This window comes from Girardinichthys multiradiatus, chromosome 14 (genome assembly GCF_021462225.1).
Source record: "Girardinichthys multiradiatus isolate DD_20200921_A chromosome 14, DD_fGirMul_XY1, whole genome shotgun sequence".
Classification (NCBI taxonomy): Eukaryota; Metazoa; Chordata; class Actinopteri; order Cyprinodontiformes; family Goodeidae; genus Girardinichthys; species Girardinichthys multiradiatus.
The window spans coordinates 20,258,335-20,281,376 of record NC_061807.1 but is presented as its reverse complement, the minus strand read 5'-3'; the positions used below and the strand labels follow the sequence as shown (position 1 = coordinate 20,281,376).

Here is a 23,042-nt window from a genome sequence, read left to right as displayed (position 1 = left end):
ATGACGAGAAGGTCAAACACTTCTCTCTCTTTATAACGATTGCCGTCTCTTCAGTTAATTCTTCTTGTCCCTTCTTTTTTCCTTAGTTTATTTTTATTCATATTACTTTGTTTGCACTTGTATTTATTTTACTTACTATTTCTATTAAAATCATTGAAAACACGGCTATCATATGCACCTTGTAAAAAAAAAAAAATTTTTTTAAGTTTCAGTATGTATCCTTAATTACTAGTTCCTTTTGAATGCCCCATTGTACATATCCCGTAAAAAAAGCCTCATTTTCTTTTCTCCCTCTATAACAGGGTCCATCCATTGCTCTTTTTAACCTTTTACTTTGTTGCTCTATTTCCTTTTCCACAGTGAGAACAGCCTAAATACTGAACATATTTTACATCTCTGTCCACACTAATGATTTCTGAAATCTCTCCTTAGAATCCTCCCATCAACTAGTGACCGTTTCCTGCTGAAGAACCTGGTTTCTGGGGTGGACTACAACCTGTGCGTGCTGGCCATTTTCGATGACACCATCACCTCATTGGCTGCAACAAAAGTACTCGGGTGCACCTCCTTCTCCACCAAGGATGTTTACCCGGCTTGCCGGTCCCTCCAAGCCCACTTCCTGGGTGGAACACTCACCATACTGGTCGGAGGTGTTGTTGTGGTCACCCTACTGGTGTTTACAGTGGCGCTCATGGTCCGGCATCGGGTTTGCAACCACAGCGACCACATGTTCTGTCATAATGGCAACACCGAGGCTGGAGGTGGGGCCTGTTGCCAGGGTGGAGGGGTTGGATGTGGAGATAAAGGGGGAAACGGCGGTGGATGCTATCAATCCAATGGCTCTGGAGATGTGATGATGGTGGTCCTTCCTAATGGTCTACCATCAAAGAGAGGAGGGGAGGCAGAGAAAGATAAGGAGAGAGAGAAAGATGGAGCCAATTCTGCTTCCCCTCTGCCTCCAAAAGTTCCCCCAAAGCCCCGACAGAAGCCGAGAGTCAGCCTGGAGCAGTTTCTGTCAGCTGGAGGGGTAGTTTCCACCACTACAGGAAGTGAGATGGCGTTGGTGGTAAGGCAAAGGAAGGCAATGCCGCAAAACCTAGAAAGTGACAGAACACCCCTCTACTACTCCCCCTCTCCTTCATCCACACTGCCCCGGAAGTCTCGTTCCAGGGACCGCCCAAATCCGCGTCTGGAGCGAGAACTGACAAACCGAGCCAGTTTCTCTCTGGCTGCCCCCCTGAGAGACTCGGAGCTGTTGGACTGGAGAATCACAGCCAGAGGCAGGGACAAATGGAACTCCTCTCAGGCTTATCAGAGCCCCGTGTCCCCTCTGAGCCCCGCCGGCGGGACTGTTGGCAAGCGGCGACACTCACTTGACATGGGCTCCTCTGTTGCCTTAGCAACCGATGCGGCAGCAACTGTTGCCAAGCGCTATGGCGCTGTGAGCTGCGCCAAGCGGCTGAGCGTGATCTGGACCAGACGGAGTCAGTCCCTGCATGGGATGCTGGTACAGTGCGCATCGACGACGAGCACTGCCTCGTTGACGACCAGCGACAAGGGCGAGAGCGGAGGGGGCTTCGGTGGTCCCGATTTCAAACGGGGATACATCCACGCCTACAACACCACCAACTCAAACTCAAACACTGGAACAGCTGGTGGGAAAGCAAAAGAGAGGAGCAAAGAGAAGGAGAAGGGTGGTGAAGAACTGGAAGAAAGTGTGGTATAGTCTGGATAAAGCAGAACAGTAAAAAGTCAAAGGCGGATAAAGGCTTTTAAATACAACAGTGATTCGGGGAGGTGATTAGAGGTAAAATTAGGGGAGCGGAAAATAGGGGATGAAAGCAGGGATCAGAATGAGGGAGAGGAATCAGACTGAGTCACAGCCAATTTATTTGCCCAGCAAGAAGTCCAGGAAATTGCACAGAAGATGGGAAGGAAAAAATTTAATTAAATACTTAGGGAAAGATGAAAAGAGTTATAATCAAAAATCTATAGGAAAAGGGGACAAACATGGAGTCACAAAGAAATCAAATCATAAAAAGCATCAGAAAGGTTTTATGAGTCTAATAAGTGTGAGATCAGCTTAAAATCACAAAGTTAGCTTCACCATCACATCAGTTCTTTAAAGTTCATCCACTCACCAACTCAACAAGCACCATGAAGTGGATTTAAACTGGATCAAAATGATGCCACTGCTGGTAATACTGGAGAAACCCCTTTTTGGGCTCCAAAACATCTGGAGCCTACTGAGCTATTTTGGCTTCTGCTTCTTACACAGGCCAAATTTCTGAGACGCCTTTTCCCAAAAGAGAAGAAAAAGAAAGCAATGAATGTGAATGATGTGCCCCTGTGTCCAGGTGAAGATTTCTGGCCGGCGGTGCCTGCAGATTACAGGAGTATAAATACAGAGCCTGGTGCAATGGACATGACCAGTCAATATGGGGCTGGAAAAAAACCGGAGATGATGGGAGCACAGATGTTAAAAGAAAAATATTGGGATCACAATCAAGTCTATATGGATTACAAAATGGAGGAGATGGGGGCATGATGGAACATGTGAGTGTCCATTTGTGAAAGATCCTACTGCATGTTGGATAATGGAAAAAAAGGATGTTAATGGTTGCATAACTGTGGATGCAGTGATGAAACAGAGACTGGATGTGTATTTTCAGACAGGGTCAATCCAGTAACACGCCATCAGTTTATAAAAAAAAATGTTTAGTGCTTTCTGGGCATGCGTTAGAAAGCAGTAATTTGCACAATTATGATAAAAGGTGGTCTATCCAAACCTAAGTGCAACGTTTAAAAGTGCAAACAGATAACTTCACCACCGTAGCAGCGTCAGAGAGCACAAACTGGTGAAGAAAAATCACACATTTCAAACTAATTTTGTGAGACTTTTAGACTTATTTGTGTCACATGGGTTTAAAAGGTTAAAACCATACTGATGAATGTCAGCTAAGAGACAGAAAATAAATTACAGAATCACTAATCTCATTCAAAGACTCGCTCCAGAGACTTTTAATTGCTTTTAAAAATAAAAAATGAAGAGAAAACTTGAAAATACAAATATATATATATATATATATATGGTATATATATATAAAATGTTACTTGTTGCACCATGTGTTTCTGTTTTTCTGAGGAATGATGTTAGGAGCAGAATTTGAAGAGTGTGATTTCTTTTTGTTCCTTTTAAAAACGATGATACATGAATAGAACAAAACACGTCAATACTTGACAAATAGTGAAGCTCAAAAGGACAATAAATAAGCACACAGAACAAAGAGAAACTGGTAAACATGTGCATCCCAGTACACAGACTCAAACTGATGCCTATAGAAACAGAGCCAATTAGATTTATAATGTTGAATTTTACTCAACAATGTTTTTTTTTTTTTTCCTGTTTTATCATTTCATTTTGCCAAAGTCAATATTGTTCTCTGGACTTGATATAAATAAAACTTACATGTATGGAAAAGACACTGACTCGTTGTCAAAAGGTAAGGGTTGTGGTGTGTTTGTGTGAGTTAGGAAATATCAACTTGTTCTGAATGAAATGTGTCGTTTAATATAAAATGGTAAATAATAGAATATCCTTCTGTGTGGTTTGTATATAAAAGAAAGAACATGAGACTCTCATATTGGGTTATACAACTAAAGTAGCTTCAGTACTGAAGAAAGTTTAGTTGGTAAAGTTATCCTGCAGTTCTTCAGTACTGCAGTCTCAAGCACCTGCAGTACTGAAGAACTGCAAGTGCTTTAGACTGTTCTCAACTGGTTTGAGAAAAACGAAACAGACAACCTCCTCCCACGTCATCACATCTGGAAAAACCCCCATGTAAATATTTGATCCCTCCAATCTTAAATAATGACATCATCATTGATAATTCGAAAACACTATTTTAAAACAACGATGTCCTTGAAGACTTTACCATCCTGACAGGCTGCTCTCTGATCAGCACTACAAAAGACACACCAGTCAAACTGGATCTATTCATACTCTTAGTGATAAAAGTGTTAAAAGACTTTGATTATTAATAGAGCTCAAAACAGCATTTATAAATGTAGTTGTAAATAGCAAAAGGACAGTAGCTCTGTGCAGCGCATTAACCCAAAATAACTACATGACTGGTGTTGCCTTCAACTCCTCATTAAAGTGGTTCTTTCTTCGATTCAGATGAGATTCGGTGGACTCTCCTTACAGTCCGGATCAGCTGCACCCTGATTAGTATTTACCAACAGTGTTTATACACGGATTAAAAACATTGCATTTGCATTTATTTACTTCAACTGCATGATTGGTTAAAATTAAACATTAGGAAGATCAGACAATTTTAATTAATGGTGAAGGTTGGAGTTTTTGTCGTTTCTAACTTAAAGGGGATTAAAAGTGAAACTAACTTAAGATTTTAACATGGCACTAACATTTTAATTGCTTGCTTGTTTGACTGAGTCAGCCATTAGAGTTTCTGGCAAAAGTAGTTCTGTTATTTGGCCCAGCAAATAAATGGTGCTCAAATAAAACAAGTTTTTTAGCGTCAAAACGGTGTAAACCGAACTGGAGCTAATCAAGCAAAATGTTCCGCCCATATCTGGTCAGGCAGGCTTTATATTGCCAGCTTGATTTATGAAACACAGGTGTAAACAGCAGTTGGTGTTTAGAAACAGAGTTAGAGGCAGCAGTTGCAGATTTAGCTGAATAGCAGCTTTGAACGCTATAATGTTCCGTTTTTAATTAAAGGGGCTAAAAGCAAGTTATTGGTGATAAAAACGTAAAAACCCATGTTAAACAGCACTGCTATGGTTTAGTGATACAAAAACCAAATTAGGCATAAAATATACAGATAATTTATATTTTATAGGACGTGTTCTGAGCTCAACGGCAATTTCTCAAAGATGCAATAATGATGGAACTTTTACAACACAAAAGGGAGAGAAAAGACCAATAAAAGTTGCTGAAATGATAAAAACAGCAAATAAGACTAATATGACTAATAAAACTAATAAAACAGAAGCAAACTGATGGAAGGTAGGAGATCAATGAGTTTAAAATTATATAGGAATAAATGTGAAAAAACTTTCAAACAACAGAAAACAGATGCTGAAAATATGAGCTGAACTGAAGCATTAGCAGTAAAACCTGTCAGGATGGCTAATTGTGATTTTGGTTGTTTGTTAAAAGATCCTTTCACTGCTGCCTGCAGCTAAATTTAACACTCATCTACGGAGAAAGCCAGACACAAGCTTGCAGCAATCTGCAACTGAGCGCAACTAATTTAACTTCACAACATGTAATTTACTATGACGATACCAGCAATTAGGAGAAAACAAAATAATAATCTCCTGATCTATTTAGATGTGAACCTTTGAAGGAATAATAGCTGTGGCTGCCTGTGACATCTAGCTGGTTTAGAAAGCTATTGAGACTTCTCAGGACCACAACTGAAATATAAGCCATCCTGACTCTGCTCCAGCCGGATGAGGCACGAATATCTCTACCACAAGTTGCATGGGACTCCGAGCTCTAAACCTCTCTATTCCCGTGTGGATGAGAAATTAAGTTGCCTCCTATTTCATCTGCCAATCTACTCTATAGTCCTCCCTCTCCTTGTAGTCTTTCTGTGACGACATCCTATGCCACAAAATCGTGCCATAAGAAAACGTCACAATATTTCTTCTTTAGTGAAAGCCTTTCTTGCAAAGGGCAATCCAGTTGCAGCTTGCCTTACTTAACATGGCTAATTAAGCATCGAGTTAGCCCCGAAACCTTTAAGACATTTGTGTGGGAGGATTTTGGAAACAGAAATGATAAAAGAGTGACAAGAAACATAAACAGTCTAAAAACTGGAGGATATTTCTACAAGCTAATAATAAAGCAGGCCTCTGACTGATAGCGTTCCATTTAACGTTCAAAATCAAAAACACTGATCTACTGGTGAGATCAGCCATTGCCTTTAGACTCTTTGAAACTATTTATTAGGGTTGTCGCCAAACATGTAGCTTACTAGGCACGAGGACAGATGATATTAGGTACATGGAACGAGAGTTGCAGGATTTTAAGAAACATTGAATTGCAATCTTATTGCTGAATATTGTGAAATCAATTAAAATTAACCAATTCTCCTGACAGTATTTTCCTTACCGTCATCAGCGTGTGAGATAATCATTTTGATAGTGTATTATACATTCAGTGTGGGCATTGCAGGCAGTAAATATCTGTCCATCAGGCCAATATATTATTGATATGCAGAATCTGCATGTATGGCACTGGAAATATAATATCCTACTTCATCACGTAAAAGACCTTAATGATTGCAATAAAGTACAAATTCATTTTGCAAAGTGATGCGATATATTGTGCAACTACTATTTTCTGCAAGTAGTTTCATGTGATTACAATTTAAAAGCGTTAAGAAGCTCCAAAAGCAGATGCTAACTTTTGGTAGCAGCTAACATTTAGGCAGTGGTGGTTTTCTCACAATGCTAACAATTTATTTGCATCTTGTTCATCATCGTGCTCAGAATGCTGCCACACAAACCATTTAAATGTAGCAGCACTTTCTTCTTTATTAGCCAACTCTGTCATGCAACGAGCAAACAGTTTTAAACAGAAACATGGCGCTAAGCTTAAACCACTCGCCTTCATGTTACAGGCTCATAACAGCTCTGAGTAAAACAGCAACTAGACAACTCTGAGCCAGACTTCTCTTTGGCAAGAAATGTTATGTTTCGATATTGCAGGTTACAGACCTACTGTTTATGATCTGTAGGTTATGATCTGATTCCCGCTAGCCTCTTAATTCAAGGAATTTTACGTAGTTGAAGGAATTTGGATTAGATTTGATCTTCTGTAGTTAAAAACCTTTTTAAATGTTTTGGTAAAAATATAAAAGGTGACATCACAGCCATGTTGACATTGGGATGATGTTAGGTTGCAATTCTGCTTGAAAACAGCAATAGTTGGAGAACTCAAAGCGACAGTAATCCGAGGTCCTCTAAAGCACAGCTTGTGAAACCTTTACTGTACTTGCAGAATAAAAAAAGATTTGTTTTTTTAATGGGTGAAATCTCAGCTTATTTTGTTCTTTTTACCCCAATATAATCTCTTCAGAGCCAAAGGTACAGCTACACCCCTACAATTTAGTCCATAACTAGAATATCCTGTTCCAAACTCAGGATTATTTTAAATATCCCACCATCGTCAGAGTTCTGACTCAGATTTCTCTCCAGCCTCCGACCTCAACATCCAATGTGGACGCATCAACCAAAAACCTGGCGTTTAACTGCCGACATTACCCATTAGTTTTCCATTAGTACCGTTAAATCTCTGTGCTTGTACTGCTGATAATGGCTAGACTTGTCAATGCGGATAACAATGAACAAATTCCACTGGTTCTCCAATTTGCAACCAAGATACAGATACAATGTCATTTCCAGATCCAAGTTCAAGCACCTGAGATGAACATGAGGCAGCGTAAACATATAAGAAGGAATGAAACACAGTGGGAACCCTTGTGAGATCGCTGACTCACCTCAAGACAGACAAAGATGATGAGAAATTGAAAGGGAGTCATTGTGTGTAGCTTTAATCACAGTGGCTGTGCACTGGGCACCATTTTGGTAACACAAGCACTCTGATCATCAGAGTCTGACCCCCAAGGAGCCAGATGAGATGGATAAGAGTGTGTGTGTTTGAGTAGTGGAGGGTAATGTGTGAAATATTTCCAATTACCCTTGAGCTTTAGAGCCATGGCACCACCCTACTAGTAGACAGCTCTCTAAATGTGAGACCATCAGCGGTGACAGGGGAAATAAAGGAGAAAGAAGGAGCAGTCTACACAGTGTGTGTGTGCATGTGAGTGTGTGTGTGTGTCTTGACATCAGGTTAAAGGGCAATTTGATTTGAAACTCATAAATGGCCTTATTAAAAGCAAGTCTGAGTGTATGTTCCAGCCACCTTTGAGAGGGAGTCTGTGTGTGCTCTTGTCTGCATGTGTATCAGTGCCCTTCTGAGTGTGATGGGCAGGAACAACACAGAGCTCAGCAGCCTCCCTCCTACTGCCTTCCTTCAGGCGAAACCCTGGCCTAATTTCAGTAATTAAAAAAACTGCTGAGTAACATGCAAACACTCAACAGCTCTGACCACACGTGCTTGCAACTGCACTGCGAAATAACCTTGTGTGTGCATGTTTGTGTCTGCGTGCATCTAGGGAGGGCAAGTCTGCCTACAGCCAAACTCTCAGACATGCAGTTATGATCAAGGTATGATGCATTTCCCCAGAGTGTGCAGAGCAACTGCTGAATAAAGACATTGATTGTGTAGGGCTGGCTTTAACTCACAATGCAGATGGCTTTTTCTTTTATAGAGGAGAAAGAGGTCGCCGTTTCCTTTCACAGTTTAAATGTTAACGTTTCAGTGACCAAGGCACCGAATCCCTCTACCACCATTGGGGTTCTCTACAAATGGCTTAGGAGGTTTTCTGCAGTCATACAGAATACAAGTAATTTCCAACGAAGAGCAAATGTGAATTAAAAATATCAATAAAACCCTACATATTATTGCTTTACGTGCATTGGCTGTACATACTTTGCGTAGACCAAAACACATACTGTGAGGTCTTCTAGTCATGCATGGAATGCATTGTAGGGGTAACTTTTAACCTGTTAAATAATGATTTAACCTGAATAGAAAAACAAACAGAAAAATTGACATTTTGTTTTACAGAGGCTGATCTCTGGGTTATGAGTTTGATTGTTTTTAAGTCTTTTTCTTACCAGCTTGTTTAGAAGCCACAGGTCCAGTTTCGAACCCTGATCCAAGTGAACATAAAGGCAAATAACACCTGAATCATCCCTTTTTTTTAAAAATGTTTTTATGTTACTGTATTTGTCAGTGACTGAAAAAAAACTAAATGATTACTTAGTTGGATGAAACGTCTGTAAACACAAAGATTTTACATGCTCAGTTTTCTCTTTCCATTACTTATCCAAACTTGAAAATTATCAAGTCCAAATTCATGTTTTCTAAGAGTTTTCCAGGAACACAGACCGTGTCCTCTCGGGTGCAACCTGATCCAATCAAAAGCATTAAACTAAGGTAATGTCATGAAAACCAATGGACGCAATGTAGAAATTAGCCTACAATTTATAAATCATTTCAAACCAACCAACAGGCTTTGTGTCCAGTAAATATCTATTCATTATGTGATAACAGTTGAAGACATATTGGTTTTTAATCAGGTTGAGGTCTGGACTTTGACTGGACCACTGCAACACCTTCATTCATTTTTCAGCCATTCAGTTGTAGATCTGCTTCTGTATTTGGGAGCAATCATCAGGTGTCTGACATCTGTCTTCACATTTGGCTTTGGAAGAGAAGTTTCATGGTCGATTGAATGTGGCTGCAAAACAAGCCCAAATTATCAACCCTCCACCATCGTGCTGGACACTTAGGAGGAGGCATTTGAATAGATATGCTATGTTTGTTTAAACCAAAGATGGCCACTGTGCATCTTGTGAAATATTTCAAATATGGTCTCATCTGACCAAAGCACATTATTCCAACCTTATCAAACCACCTATACTTGTCATGAACTTTAATATTTCAGATGGTAACTGAAATTTAGAGTGAGATGGAGCTCTTCGGTGTTTCACTGTTTCTACAAACATTGCAAGGTCTGAACTGAGGGGGAATTTTTGAAGACTACAAGTCCTGAGAAGAAACTAATCTTTCCCACATTGCTAGATGACCTTCAAGTTGTTTAGAAATTATCTTATAACCCTTCCCAGATCGATGAACAGCAACAGTTGCTTCTTAAAGACCATTGCTGTTGTCTTTCCGCCATGGCATTGTGTTAACATAACCTGCATGCTTGTAACGAACAAAACTACTTTTTAAGAAGCTGTCACACTATTGCCATTAAGCGCTTCATGTAGCAGCAGCCGGCTGCTAATTTTCCTCTTAAACCATACGGACATAGTAAGGGTGTACTTAGTTTTTCCACCAACATCTTTGTGGGGTCTGTTACATATTAAGTTAGAGAATCAGGAAAAAAACAGTTCCATTTCTATTGTCTTTTTATGTACAGCCCTATAAATGAAGGGTGTACTTTCTTTTCCGCACATATCTTAATACAAATATCAAACAGTTTTACCATAGACAACCTTAGTAGTTCATCATAATTTGAACAAAACTGTTTTTTGACAGATTCAAAGGCTACCCAGATATTAATCAGCTTTATGTGTTTTTTTTTTTATTCTCTTCACAATTACAGATAACAAGCTTGAAGTAAAATACATCCTGAAATGATAAATACAGACTGTCAGGAGGTGGAGGTTGGTGGCCAGAGCATTAACATTACCTTACATTCAAGTCTGCGGAGGCTATGAAAGGATGTTAATGCACTAATTCAGAGAATTCACAAGCCATTACCTGCATGTATCAGAACTGTGGAATAAAAGGCACAAAGAAGGTTGTTTTTACCATAATTATAAATTATATGCTGCGGGCATTGCCTAAATTCACCTCGTCAGTGTTTTTTTAAAATATAACTCAACCAACTCTGACAAAGAGAACTGGACGTTTAGAGGACAGACGATGAAAAACGACAGGGGCAAATAAAACAAGTTTCCCAATAAAAAGTGGACTTGTGTTGAATTTTGATAAATATCAGGAGCACGGGCTTGAAACAGGCCAACGCACCCACCCTGCAAGTTTCATTACAGCAAAGCAGCGTGGGTAATTTGACTATGACATGCAAGAGCACCTTTAAAGGAACCAGTGAGCTGAAATGAAAGAGACAGACGGCGGGCGAGACAACGAGGAAAGAAATCTGCGTCCAAACTATAAAGGTGCTCAAGTGATATAAGACTGAGCTTCCTGCAAGGCGTTACCTTCATGCATCGCTTGCTCCTTCTCTGCACACTCTAAATTAGCCTTCTAATTTTCTCTCCTTCACCAAGTTCTGATTCAGTCTTTTGTTCACTGAATGTGTTCCTCATCTCTGCTACTTTCTGACCTCTGTGCTCTCTTGCTCTACTTTGGTTGGATCTTTTGTTTTGCTGCTTCTTTTTAGACATTTGATTTTCCTCTCAGGACTGAAAGAAAAAAAATCTGAGTCACTCACTCTCTCATCCAGACCTGGTTTCAAATTTTAATCCATCTCTTAGTGTCACGCCTTTAACTGCAGCACCTCCTCCTCAAACCCTTCTTGTTGACTCATTTCTTATACATTTTCTAATATTTTCTTATAAATTTCATCAAGCTTTTAAAAAAAAAAGCTATAATATAATACTCATCAAGCTTGCAGAAACGTTCTCTTCTTACTTTCGTCTTTTGGAGGCCGCGTGCAGACTAAGACCTTTCATAGATATTAGAATAAAGCATGTTTCTCTTCACATCTGAGGAACTGAGAAGGAACAAGGAAGAGGCCTACAGCAGTGAGGACCAGGCCCTGTACAAGCAGGCAAGAAACAAACGGACCATGGAGATCACGGCAGCTAAGAGAAGCTCCGGCCAGAAGCAACTGGAGTTGAAGCATATCAAGGTCATAACAGACTCCCTGATGGACCCCGTGCAGTTTGCTTACTGGGTTAACAGGTCAGCAGATGATGCAGTCAGCTTGAAACTGCACATCTATCTGTCAGTGGATCACCAGCTTCCCGGCTGACCGGCAGCAGGTGAAGCTGGGAAGCATCTTCTCTTGCACAAGAACCATCAGCACCGGCGCACCCCCGGAGGCATGTTCTCTCCGCACTCCTCTTCTCCCTGGACACAAATGTCTGCAACTCAGCGGACTCGTCTGTGAAAATACTGAAGTTCACAGAGCACACCACTGTCATTGGTCTGATCCAGGATAATGAGGAGTCTGCATACAGACACTAGGTGCATCAGCTGGTCCACTGGTGCGGTCAGAACCACATGGAGCTTCACCCACTCAAGACAGCGGAGATGACTGTGGATCCACACACTGCCTCCCCTCACCATCCTCGACAACACCGTCTACTGTGGATCACTTCCAGTTCCCAGGAACCATCCTTTCTCGGGACCCGAGATGGTCCTTACATGTAGACACTGTTCGGAAGAAGGCCCAACTGAGAACCCTACTGGTGACCAATTCCTCTTTATCCGCAACAATTCTCTTACAAGATTTAAAATGTTTAAGTTGTAAATCCTCTAGCAAGGTTTCCTCCCATTCATCTCTTTTCACAGTATCTGATCAATAAAAACACCTTAAAAACATGGTAGAGTTTAGTGATGAACCGATCAGTCAGCCAGTGATGGAAATGAGCTGATTTTTTCCTGACTGGCAGGCCAAATGCTGAAAAATGGTACGTTTTTTTTGTTAAACGCAACAAACTCAAACTCAGACATGCAAATGTTCTTTAATTTACCTTGTTTGCAGTTTACCAAAATCTGATAGAAGCTGGGACCATTCCTTCAACATCTGTTGGATTAAAAGCTACCATCTTTATTAAGGAACCTGCAGCTTTTATGGTGATTATTTTGTAAATGTTTAAACAAACAAAAAAAGGGATGAATCTAAAAAAGTTATTGTAATTAGAAACAAAACCAGAATCAGCTGGTCAGATACTAAAGGAAATTGAAAATCAGTTTTGGCAGATAAAAAGCTGATCTGTGCATTTTAAGGTAATTCACAAACGTGTAGGGCCTCTTCAAACGATAACGCTTCTGTACTTAAAGCACTTCCCTGTGTTCAGAGCATTACATGAATTTGAGCTCAAAACATCAATGCTGCCACTCTACGTTGGTCTGACAGCGCATGTGCAGAACACACTTTGGGCCTAAATCACATATTCTTTCATTTATGGACCAAACAAAAGAGAAAAATGTAGATCTGTGTGCAGTGCATCAATTCAGCATATTTTTCCCATGGCTCCAAGGCAAAACACATAATCAGGATGCATCACCCCTTTCCTCCATCAATGCACAGACACTGAATCGGTACATTATCCTGCACTCAGTGGGAGAGTCTGGCTACAATTGAACCACCTCAGACAGTTTGCTTCAAAATTTATGAGCTTTTTAGATGGTGTAAGCACCTTCTTCTCCAGGCAGCACCTTTTAGTGAACAATGTAACAGCTTTAGGCTCACTGTACCAACAGCTGGGACAGGGAAGGAAGTATGCAGGCATGCTCCAAACTATTTATTTTTCAGTAAACCGAAAGACAGGAAAAGTTCCTTTACTGTGAGCCTAAAAAGGACATGCATGTGTAAGATGGTAAACAAGAAGTTGTTCTAACCCCATGACTATTTATGTGTAGTAGTATAAATAATGTAAAAAATGTATCTGAAAGGCATAAACTAGTTTAACTATAGCAGAAATGCGTTAAAATCTACTAAGATCACTAAGATCCTCAGATTCTCTCATCTATCAGAGGTTAAATCTGATTCTGGCAGAGTGCTCGTCACTATTTTGTCTGCGTCATATCTCCTCTCTAATCTGATTACCAGATGCACACTGACTGTTTTACAAAACAAACTATAAGGTGATTTGTCTTGCAGAAAGCTGAAGGACAAGATTTAAACTAATATGAATCCGCTCAGACCTGGTAGAAGAGACTGCAGCCACCTCAGAACATTTTGAGGCTCATTCACTGTAGATCCCATTAGCATCTACATGCAGTAAAAGCCTACAAACCTGCCATTTATCACAGAAAATGTCAAATATGGAAGGAATTTAGTGCGAAAGAAACCTTTAGTGAAGCATTCCCAGTGAATAACATTCTGAGCTTCATTTTAATGCAGCACTGGTAAACCTTTTTAATAACTGAAAAGCTATTTGAGATCAGCACTGACTCCCCATTTATATCAGCTATAATCTGTCAAAGTGATGGACCAACCAACAAAATTTTTCCAACTTTAACATATACACTTGGCATGTTCTTGAGAAAAATTATATAATTTAAACCCTATACCTGTTGGATTATCCTCTACAGATGCATGACGTTTATTTCTAGGAGTGGGTGTCCCTACAAATTCATTCAGAGGGCAGACAGTGCAATGCTTAGAGAAAATCCAAGTCAGTTCAGCTTGCATCTTTGGACAGACAATTGACACAAAGAAGCAATGTGACCAAGTGTGGTCATAATGTATAGGGCTATATGAGCACAAACACCTCACACCAGCTGCCAAAAATGGAGGAAGATGTCAGGTGATGTGACCATCTTCTGCCCTAGTGAGGAAATATCACCACTTTCGTGCATCTTCAAACCATTCCTCACCCTGACATCCCACTGCTGCAGCAGAGTCTTTAACATTTCAACAGTAATGTTTGATTGTGGTGACCACAAAGGCAGCGTTAGACCTGAGACTACAGCTCTTTATCCCTAAGCTAACATCCTCCATCTTTCACTGCATAGCACTGTTCTGCTAAGGAAGCTTTTATTGGAGAATTCAGACTCTTGTAAATAAAAGAAAAATGTTTCCAGATCATGAGTCTGATTAACTCCATACAAGTCGACCCAGTGAGAGCACAGGGCTGTGTTTTCAGAACATGCAGCTAGAATCCAACTGAGGAGCAGCGTATAACTCACCACGTTGCCTCATGTTGCCTGTTCAAAATGTTTCATAAAGAAACCAACCTAATCAGCATCATCCTTAGCGTATTATCTGCATCAGATTCTCCTTAATGCACACATCCAATTCGTCCTGTGGTCCTGCATTATGCTCATATCATGGCCGTTTCCTGAGATGGATCAGAACCTACCACTCTAGAGTATAAAACCTAACAGATAAAATCAACAGAAGTATGATTTTAAAAAGGGCCACAGAAAGAATCCCTATAGGAATTTGAAAAACTTAATTTCAGATACTGGGAGTTATGAAAAACTAAATTAATAAACGTTCACCTTTAAACAACCTGTGTCTCCTAGACACAAAAAAATGCTCCAACTTCAGTCCTCACCATGCATGACGTAACGTTGGTTCTAACGATTAAAATTCATGTTTTTCTGAAAAAAATAAAATAAAATCCATGGAAACCTTTTTTTTTTTTAAATCCCATACAGGTTAACTAGAATATTCAGAGAACATTATTTTAGGGAAAAACAATAAAAGGAAACTTGAAACACTTGAGAATGAAAACCTAATTAATAAAAATCAACTGCATGTAGTGTGTTGAAGAAACGCTCAGAGTCCACAGCGGAACAACAAAGACACACAGGTTGCTCCATTTCAGGGGTGCCCATCTCTAGTCCTCAAGACCTAGGGTCCTGCATGTTTTAGGTGTGGACCTGTTCGCTCCAACACCTTAATGTCTAATTCCATCCCCAGTGTACAATTAAGTTCTGCAGAACCTCTAAAACATGCAGGAACCCAGCCCCCGAGGATCTGAGTCAGAGACACCGGCTCCATTTAAAAAAAAGCATATTAAAAATATGAAAAATATAAAAATTCAACAAAACTGGCCTAATGTATTGCTATTGCATAATCACAACCAAAATAATGCAAAAATAAGATTTAAAAACATGTCAGTGGACCTAGGAGGGTTAAAATGTCTATAAGAATGTGACCCATTTAAAAATATTTTCAATTCAAGTCTTAAAAAACTGCAGCTAATCAACTTCTTAACTTTTGGTTTTAAATTAAATTAACTATAAACTTTCATCAATGTTACCTTTACTTCTCTACTTTAGTCTATTTCCCAGAACATTTAACTCTGCAGCTCCAGCTTTATTTATTCCCGTCTTAGTTTGTCACTGAGGTTTTAATTTGTGTTCTTCTTTCCAAGCTGCAGCACTGCAACATGTTCACATTTGAGGAAGGAAAACGTTTCATTTTCTTTTTATGCCAGGTTTTTTTTTCTCCTAACTAATATCTAGGTAAACATGTTTAACTTCCAATTCATTTCCTGCATGAAGCAGGCAGCAGATTAGAAAATCTGACACGCCTCTGTGTTTAGATTCACCTCGTTTAACCAGATGCTGTCCCACTCCCAGCAGTTGCCCAAGTTCTTTTACAGTTTTGGATGCTTCAATTTTTCACTTTTACATTTTTTCACTGACATTTCCAGTTAAACCTTGCCTCTTCTGTTAACCCTTGCTCCTTTCCTTTCCTTTCCCTTCACTCCTGCTTCTGTTTTGCAGTGTGTCTTGTTCTATTCCTGACACCGCTCCTTGTGTCTCAAATGTGATTTTGCCTCTTTTTTAGCTCTCACCACAGGACAGCTGCTGCCATCATTAGCTCCCTCAACATCCTACCCACAGCCCATCTCATCTTCACTTTTCCTCTATAACCTAGAATGAAACGAGAGCTTCCCTGGCCTCCTTTCATTATTTTACACTCCTCGGTCTTTTTGTCCTCCATGTGGCAATGCTACCACCCACTCCTCCCACTCATCATCCCCGAAGGCTCCCGTTAAGACTCATGATCAGACGTAGGCAGCCAAATCTTGTAGCTCGTCTCATCTCGGGATGATCCGGGGTTTCTTTTCTGAGAAACCAACAGCGGGAAATCTGTTCGTGTCTCTTTGAGGCAGCGACAGATTTAGAGAAAAGCGGTACAGCAGGGTGTCACTTTATATTTCTTTAAGAGAAAAGTCACCAGTGGAGACAAAATACTAAACAGGAAAGGTACAACAGAAAGGAAAGGAGTATAAAACCCCACTGATTACATTTGAACAATAAGCAAAAGTCAAGATATCTTTAAAAAGGCTGAAATATACTGTAAAATTGAAAGCCTAAAATTCACACATGCAAATTTTACAGTACATTGAAAAATGTTCACATTTTGCCATGTTAAAACCACAAACCTTTATGTCTTTTAGAGCGATTTTATGCGACAGACCAACACAAAGCCGTAAAGGAAAAGGAAAAACAAAGTTTTCCAATGTTTTTATAAAAATCTGAAAAGTGTGGTGTCCACGTGTATTTAGTGCTCTTTGCTCTGGTACACCTAAATAAAGTGAAGTACAACCACAAGGCACCTAGTTAGTATAGTGAAAGTGAAAGCAGTATGGCACAACTTTAAACCCGCCAAGACATCACCACCAACCTAAACTGACAGGCTGGACAAGCAGTGCATTAATCAGAGAAACAGCCTCGAGGCCCACAGTGACTCTGGAGGAGCTGCAGAGATCCATATCTGATCAACAACAAAAAAATCCATTGTTAAAACCAAAAGAAGTCTCATTAACAGCTTCTCAGAACTCATGTTAGGGAACACAACAAACCTGCGAAAGAAGATGATGCTCTGGTTAGATGAGACCAAAGCTGAAGATATAAAATTTTATGTATATATAAAAATCAAATGACGTAGAAGCAATGCACAGAATGAATGTGGTTGGAGGTGCAGTAGTTTTATAGCCAAGGGGAATCATAGACCTGTCATAAATGGAGGCTAACAGCTTGGAAAGGATGCTTTGGCTGTGCAAACAACAAACCAGGAAGCAATAGAAATACTGCAGGTTATCATTACTTATTCCGCGGTTAACGGACAGTGGATTTAATCACACCTCCGTGCATCATCTACTGAAACTCAGGTTAAAGCTGTAAGTGAATGAAAGAACAGGAACAGCTAAGGAGACGCTGAGGGAATGTGTTTGTTTTCGGTTTATAGAGTGAAGTGCTGTGTTTATGACCCATACAGGTGGAAGTTTATTACTCAGAATATGATGGATGGCAGAGGAAACAGGTGGACAGCCTTCATGAGTTCAAATAAATTCTGCTGCATTATCCTTTTGCTTTAGGAAAAACAGGTATAAGTGTTTGAAAAACAAACATATACCACCATTCTGCAGTTATTTTGCTCTGGAATTAAGCTGCAAGTCAAAGATTTTATTGCCTACTGAAACAACAGGCTGTCATGTCTCCAGATATGGGCTTTATTTACAACATATGTGGGCTGCTTTTTGTCATTTGTTGCATTTTAATTCTCAGCTTAGTTTATGGCTGCTGAGATCCAAAGAGTAGCCAAACATCAGGAACAAGAAGAGGGAAGCTCCTGCAATGTCTCGCTGTTTATCAACCCCAAAGCACATGAAAACCCGGCAAGAACCTACATGCAAAACATCAGGAAATGCAGTTTTTCTTCTCTATGTGGGGAATACTTGTTCAGCTTCTCTTTAAGAGTGAATGTGTAGTCTCTGAAAAGCATTAAAAAAACACATGTGCCAAAACAAAATCTCTAAGAATGATATGGACAGAAAAGTTACACATCTGGAGGGAAGGAAAATGTTTCATGTTTCTCCTTTCTTGAAAACCTGCAACTTTTCTCAAAGAAACAAGGATTTCCTCCAGTCAAACACCTGCAGATAAAAAAAAAAACAACTGTTATTCATGATTTGAGAATCCAAACTCCAGAGAAAACATTGTGAGATTTCTTTGGAGAAGATGAAACAGGCCTGCAGCTACAGTTTGCCAATGATGACTCAGTTCAAGTCGCTGGGCAGAAATAATGAATTACAGTCATTCTGTAGTGGTTTTAAGCTATTTACACAGTTTACTGATTGGATGGCATGTAATAAGACCCCCGGCATTATTTAAAGGTCAAATATCATAATTTTACAACTTTTCAGTATTGTAACTAATGATAGCTGCAATCATATGAATGTATTAAAACCAAGAAATATATAAACAAGTATGGGGAAAAAGTGAACGGAGAATTATAAGCTTTATGACACTAAAATAGAAACTTTTGCCTTCAGCATGAATTTTAGGTCAGTCAGCTATATCAGTAAATAATGATTTGTCAAAATCTGAACTTAATGCGTGCTTACAGAGTAAAATAGCCTGTGGAAAATGCTAGTTGTATTTTTAATGAACAACAGCAGGTAGGTTTTAATTATTTCCCACCAAACTAAACAGACCTCATGTTAAAATTGTTAACATTGGAACATATTTAATATACATAATGTTGCCTTTATGTACTTGAGTTTCCTAAACAACAAACTTTAAAGATAATAAAAATCAAACAAGGTGGAAATTATTTGTGAGTAAAGAAATAACATTTTTTTTCCATATAAAACAGCAAAATACAACCCTTACATGTCACTTGCCTGCTCGTAGAACCGTAATTAATAGTACGATGCCCAATCTGCAGTGAACTGTGGGTTATTTAACACCTGAAGGATGTTTCAATGAGTTCCACACACTCCTCGCCTCAAAAACACTGAAAACACCATTTTACGCCTACGAAGCTGTTGACCCCGTCCGTTCTGTGCACTTTGAGTTTGCTCCAGCAGGCTTTCATTATTAACCCTTGCAGAACATAATGGATCCTTCAAACCACACAGAGATGTGCATATATGTGCAAACAGATTAAATCTCAGCAGCCACGGAAAAAGAAAAGACAAACTTCATCACCCACTCCCACAGGCACCCACACAAAGACAGCAGCCAAGCAAGAAATTAACTTGGAGATTATCGCACTAAACCAACTACAAAAAAACAAAAGAAAATAGAAACAAAACAGCAAATGCACAATATTGAAGGGATAATAAAAAGAAGGCACAGAACAGCAGTTTAATTGCAAAGTTCTTATTATAACCTGCAAATGTTCACAATAATTAAAAGTTTAAATGTCTGTTGAAAGATGTGGCTCCAAAGGTTGCAGTACATCTGTTTGACAATTTAATTAGAAAAGTAAAATCACAAGATCTATGATCAACATCAACAAACCAACCAATGGTAACGTAGCGTCAAATGACATGTCGATCAGTGCGACTAGCGTTGCTTCTGCATCCCAGTATGCTGAAGTCTACTGGAGGAGGCAGTAGTAAATACAACAGCATTCAGATGAAACAAAAATACTATTAAAAGAGAGCTCTCCATTTCACTGTCGCCACAACCACGCTCAGTATGAGGGATTGCTGCAACGTTAATGACTCTTGCAACCAGCTGTCTACTGATGCGACTCGTTTGGGAAGGAATGTTGCAAAGTCAGCGACTCAATGCAGTCACCTGGTCGACCATAGATATAGCATAGGCGAACAATTATATTCATAGACATTCCACACAGTCTGTTTCATGTGCAATGTCTAAAATGATAATACGTTTATTAGAGTATACATTTCCATAGCAACCACTGTCTGTCTGTATTGTCTTTGGGCTCCTGAACGCATCATTCTCCCCTCACTCCCCCTTGTGGAAAGTTCCAGAGCACCTTGACTGTTTACCAGCCGAGTAAGGAGGGCGACACTATAAGGAAGATACGAGGGCTTCATTACCGTCAGAATATTAGGTGGAAAACATGGGTGTAAAGGAAGGAGTAGCTAAGAACCAGCAGCACCACCAGGAATACGATGCATAAGATGGTTAGTATGTTACTACTTTGAGACTCCCTGCTTTTAAATTAGGTTGTAGTTTTTTTTTTCCTAAATAAATCTGGTGCTCGTAAAAAAATTAATAAAAAAATTAAAATACTAAAGCAGGAATTTACTGCATAATTGCTGCCATTCTAACCAGAGAGGTGGAAGTAACCAAATCTATATTTTAAATTATTCCCCTAATCAATCAAATATTGCAATAAAAAAGTTACTCTTTAAGTGCAATAAATGAAAAGTTTCCAAACTCAATTTTCAGTACTGACCAAAATAAATGTGATTTTATTTTTTCCTGTCAGAGCATCTTAATGTTTATCTTTATAAAGAACACATTCAATGTGTTCAGTTCTGTCTTGGATTGTGTTATGGTCCTGTTTAAAGAAAATCTTTAGTAAATGAATGCAGGTTTTCTGACCATTTTATGGGTCAGAGTTCAGTGATCATTCCTTTTATCTGTATATAATACTCAGAAGGGTTTACCTTGAGGTCTCACATTAGAAAATAATATCAATCATTCACAGTTTTGTCAAAGATCAGAGGTGACAAGAAGTCAGTTTGAGGGAACAGTCACATCTTTTTATAAACCCAATTTTCTTCCTTATGGCCTTCCTGAGTTTGATGCACAAAGCAGGAAAGTAAGAACAAACTTATTTTTCCTCAGTAGTAAACTATTAGTATAGGGGCACACTTTAAATGCATCCTCACCACCAAACAAGACGTTAATGGATAAAACGTGACAAAAAAGTTATCCAACACTTTAATGTTTGTTCAGAGGTGAGGCCCAAATTGGGAGCAGGCGCTTTATTCCATTTTAATTGACAATTAATGAAAATAGACATTAGCTGATCCGAGCACCTGGCTGAGGATGAGCCACAATTAAACTCATTAGAATTAGAAAGGAGACTTTTGTTCTCGATCAGCCATTAAAGCAGCCAAAACACAAGGCGCTCAGCAAAAGTAGTTTATTTGTCCTTCCTTCCTTCTCCTGCAGCACTTTAACTCCTTCACCAACTTTATTAATGGAAGAATCACCTCTAGACCTTGGTCTTCCACTCCTTGTATAACTGCACGCCCTCCCCCCTTAGTGCATTGCAACTACTTCAATTTTCTTATTCATTGCATTTTCCAATTTCCTCCTGATTACTGACACAACATGTTTGTGCAAATAAAACCCAAGTAACTCATGCCACCAGCTTGTTTTCCAGAAGTAAACAATGCTTTTCTAACTTTGTGGACATCGTCACAGCTCCAAATGTTGGCTTGTTATGGTCCCCAGGCATTCTGAATTTTCTGTTTCAGCAGATTGTGTTTTGTGAGCTCTCTGGTTTGTCTCCAGGAACAAGATGGTGAGCCTCTCAGTTTCTATTAGTTCGTCTGGCTGGAAATGAATGGAGTCATTTGATGAAATATTAAACAGCGCATGTCAAACCCAATCAACAGATTGCTTCTTTTTTTTCAAAAACAAAGAAATCGTTAATCATACAGGCAGGGGCAGTTGGTTTCTTCTGATGTATATTCTAATTAGCTTAGAAGGAAGATGTTTGTTTCTGTCATTTTGCTACAGATGAAGCAAACGAAGAAGAATGATTCATAACAATCCAGTGCAATTTCTTTCATCCATTTATCAAGCTTAACCCTCAAGGAAAAGCTAAGATTGGCACAATAAATGGGAAAAGAAAACATGGTTTATTTTGGGACCTTCTAACAACAGATTAAGACCACCCTACAGTCTCATGGATCTGAAATACTACCTGACTGTCACTGGATTGAGGTAAAACTGTAAAGGTTTATTGTGTAAATACAAACATAATGCCACGGCATTATTTACACTTGGAGCATAGGGTTTCCTAGCTGTTTTCTTGGCCATTCAACACATTTCCAGAATAATATTTCTTCACCTCGACCATCACTATGATACCATCACTAATTCTATCAGAATTCTCAACACTATCAGTATAATGAGAGGATGCCAGCAAGCAGGTCCTGTGCAATAACATTAATCTGAGGCAGCATTCGGAGTGCAAATTGTGGTGAGCACAGTCCAACAGAACCATGGACACAAATCTGTGGGTTTTACCGATCACAGTGAGCTTGCATTATTGTCTTTTCCACATACTCCTCCCCTCTTCCTCCTTATTGCTAAATATAACTCCAGGGTTTCTCCCTGACAGCATTATAAATACATTTTCTGTTTGAAATACAGCCTGAGGAACTCAAACCTTCCCTTGATAACAGCAAACCTAGAAATGTGTGCAATTTGGAGGTGTGTGCTTTAACTGCAAAATGAAGAGCATAAAAGCCAGTTCAAGGAAACACTTTCTCTACATCATTTTGGTCTCATTTCTCACATAATCCAATACAATGTATTCATGACGCACATTTAAGAACAAGTGATTGATCAATATGAGCCTTCAGAAAGGATTTTAGACTGTAAAGGAGTCTGCCTAAAATGTAGAGGCAACTGGTTCAATAACTAAAGCAAAGGCCCGATCACCTCCGAGCTTCAGCCTCGCCTTTAGAACCTGCAGGAGCAGCTTGTCAGTTGACCTTAGAGACCATGAAGGAGAGTACAGGTGAATCGAGTCTTATGAGGTGAAGCAAGGACATTTAAACATTTAAAAACAAATAAAAGGAATTTAAAATCAATTCTGTGGCAGACAGGGAGCTAGTGAAGGGCAGGCCGCACGGAGTGATGTGTTTTCGCCTGTGTGATTGAGTTAGAAGACGAGCAGCTGCATTTTGGACAAGCTTAAGGC

The 23,042-nt window shown here is 39.4% G+C and overlaps 2 protein-coding genes across 5 annotated transcripts in view; one reads left to right on the top strand and one right to left on the bottom strand.

The window, feature by feature from the left end:
- Nucleotides 1–3,483, top strand: part of LOC124880939 (leucine-rich repeat and fibronectin type-III domain-containing protein 4) — a 49,278-nt gene extending 45,795 nt beyond the window's left edge. For all 4 annotated transcript variants that reach the window (XM_047386391.1, XM_047386390.1, XM_047386389.1 and 1 more), the window contains one exon: nt 433–3,483. In XM_047386391.1, coding sequence (XP_047242347.1) covers nt 433–1,726 — 1,294 coding nt within the window. In that variant the 3' untranslated portion in view covers nt 1,727–3,483. The remainder of the gene's footprint in view (nt 1–432) is intronic.
- pcxb (pyruvate carboxylase b) overlaps nt 1–23,042 on the bottom strand; it is a 424,891-nt gene that overhangs the window by 165,808 nt on the left and 236,041 nt on the right. The gene's annotated exons all lie outside the window — the stretch shown is intronic.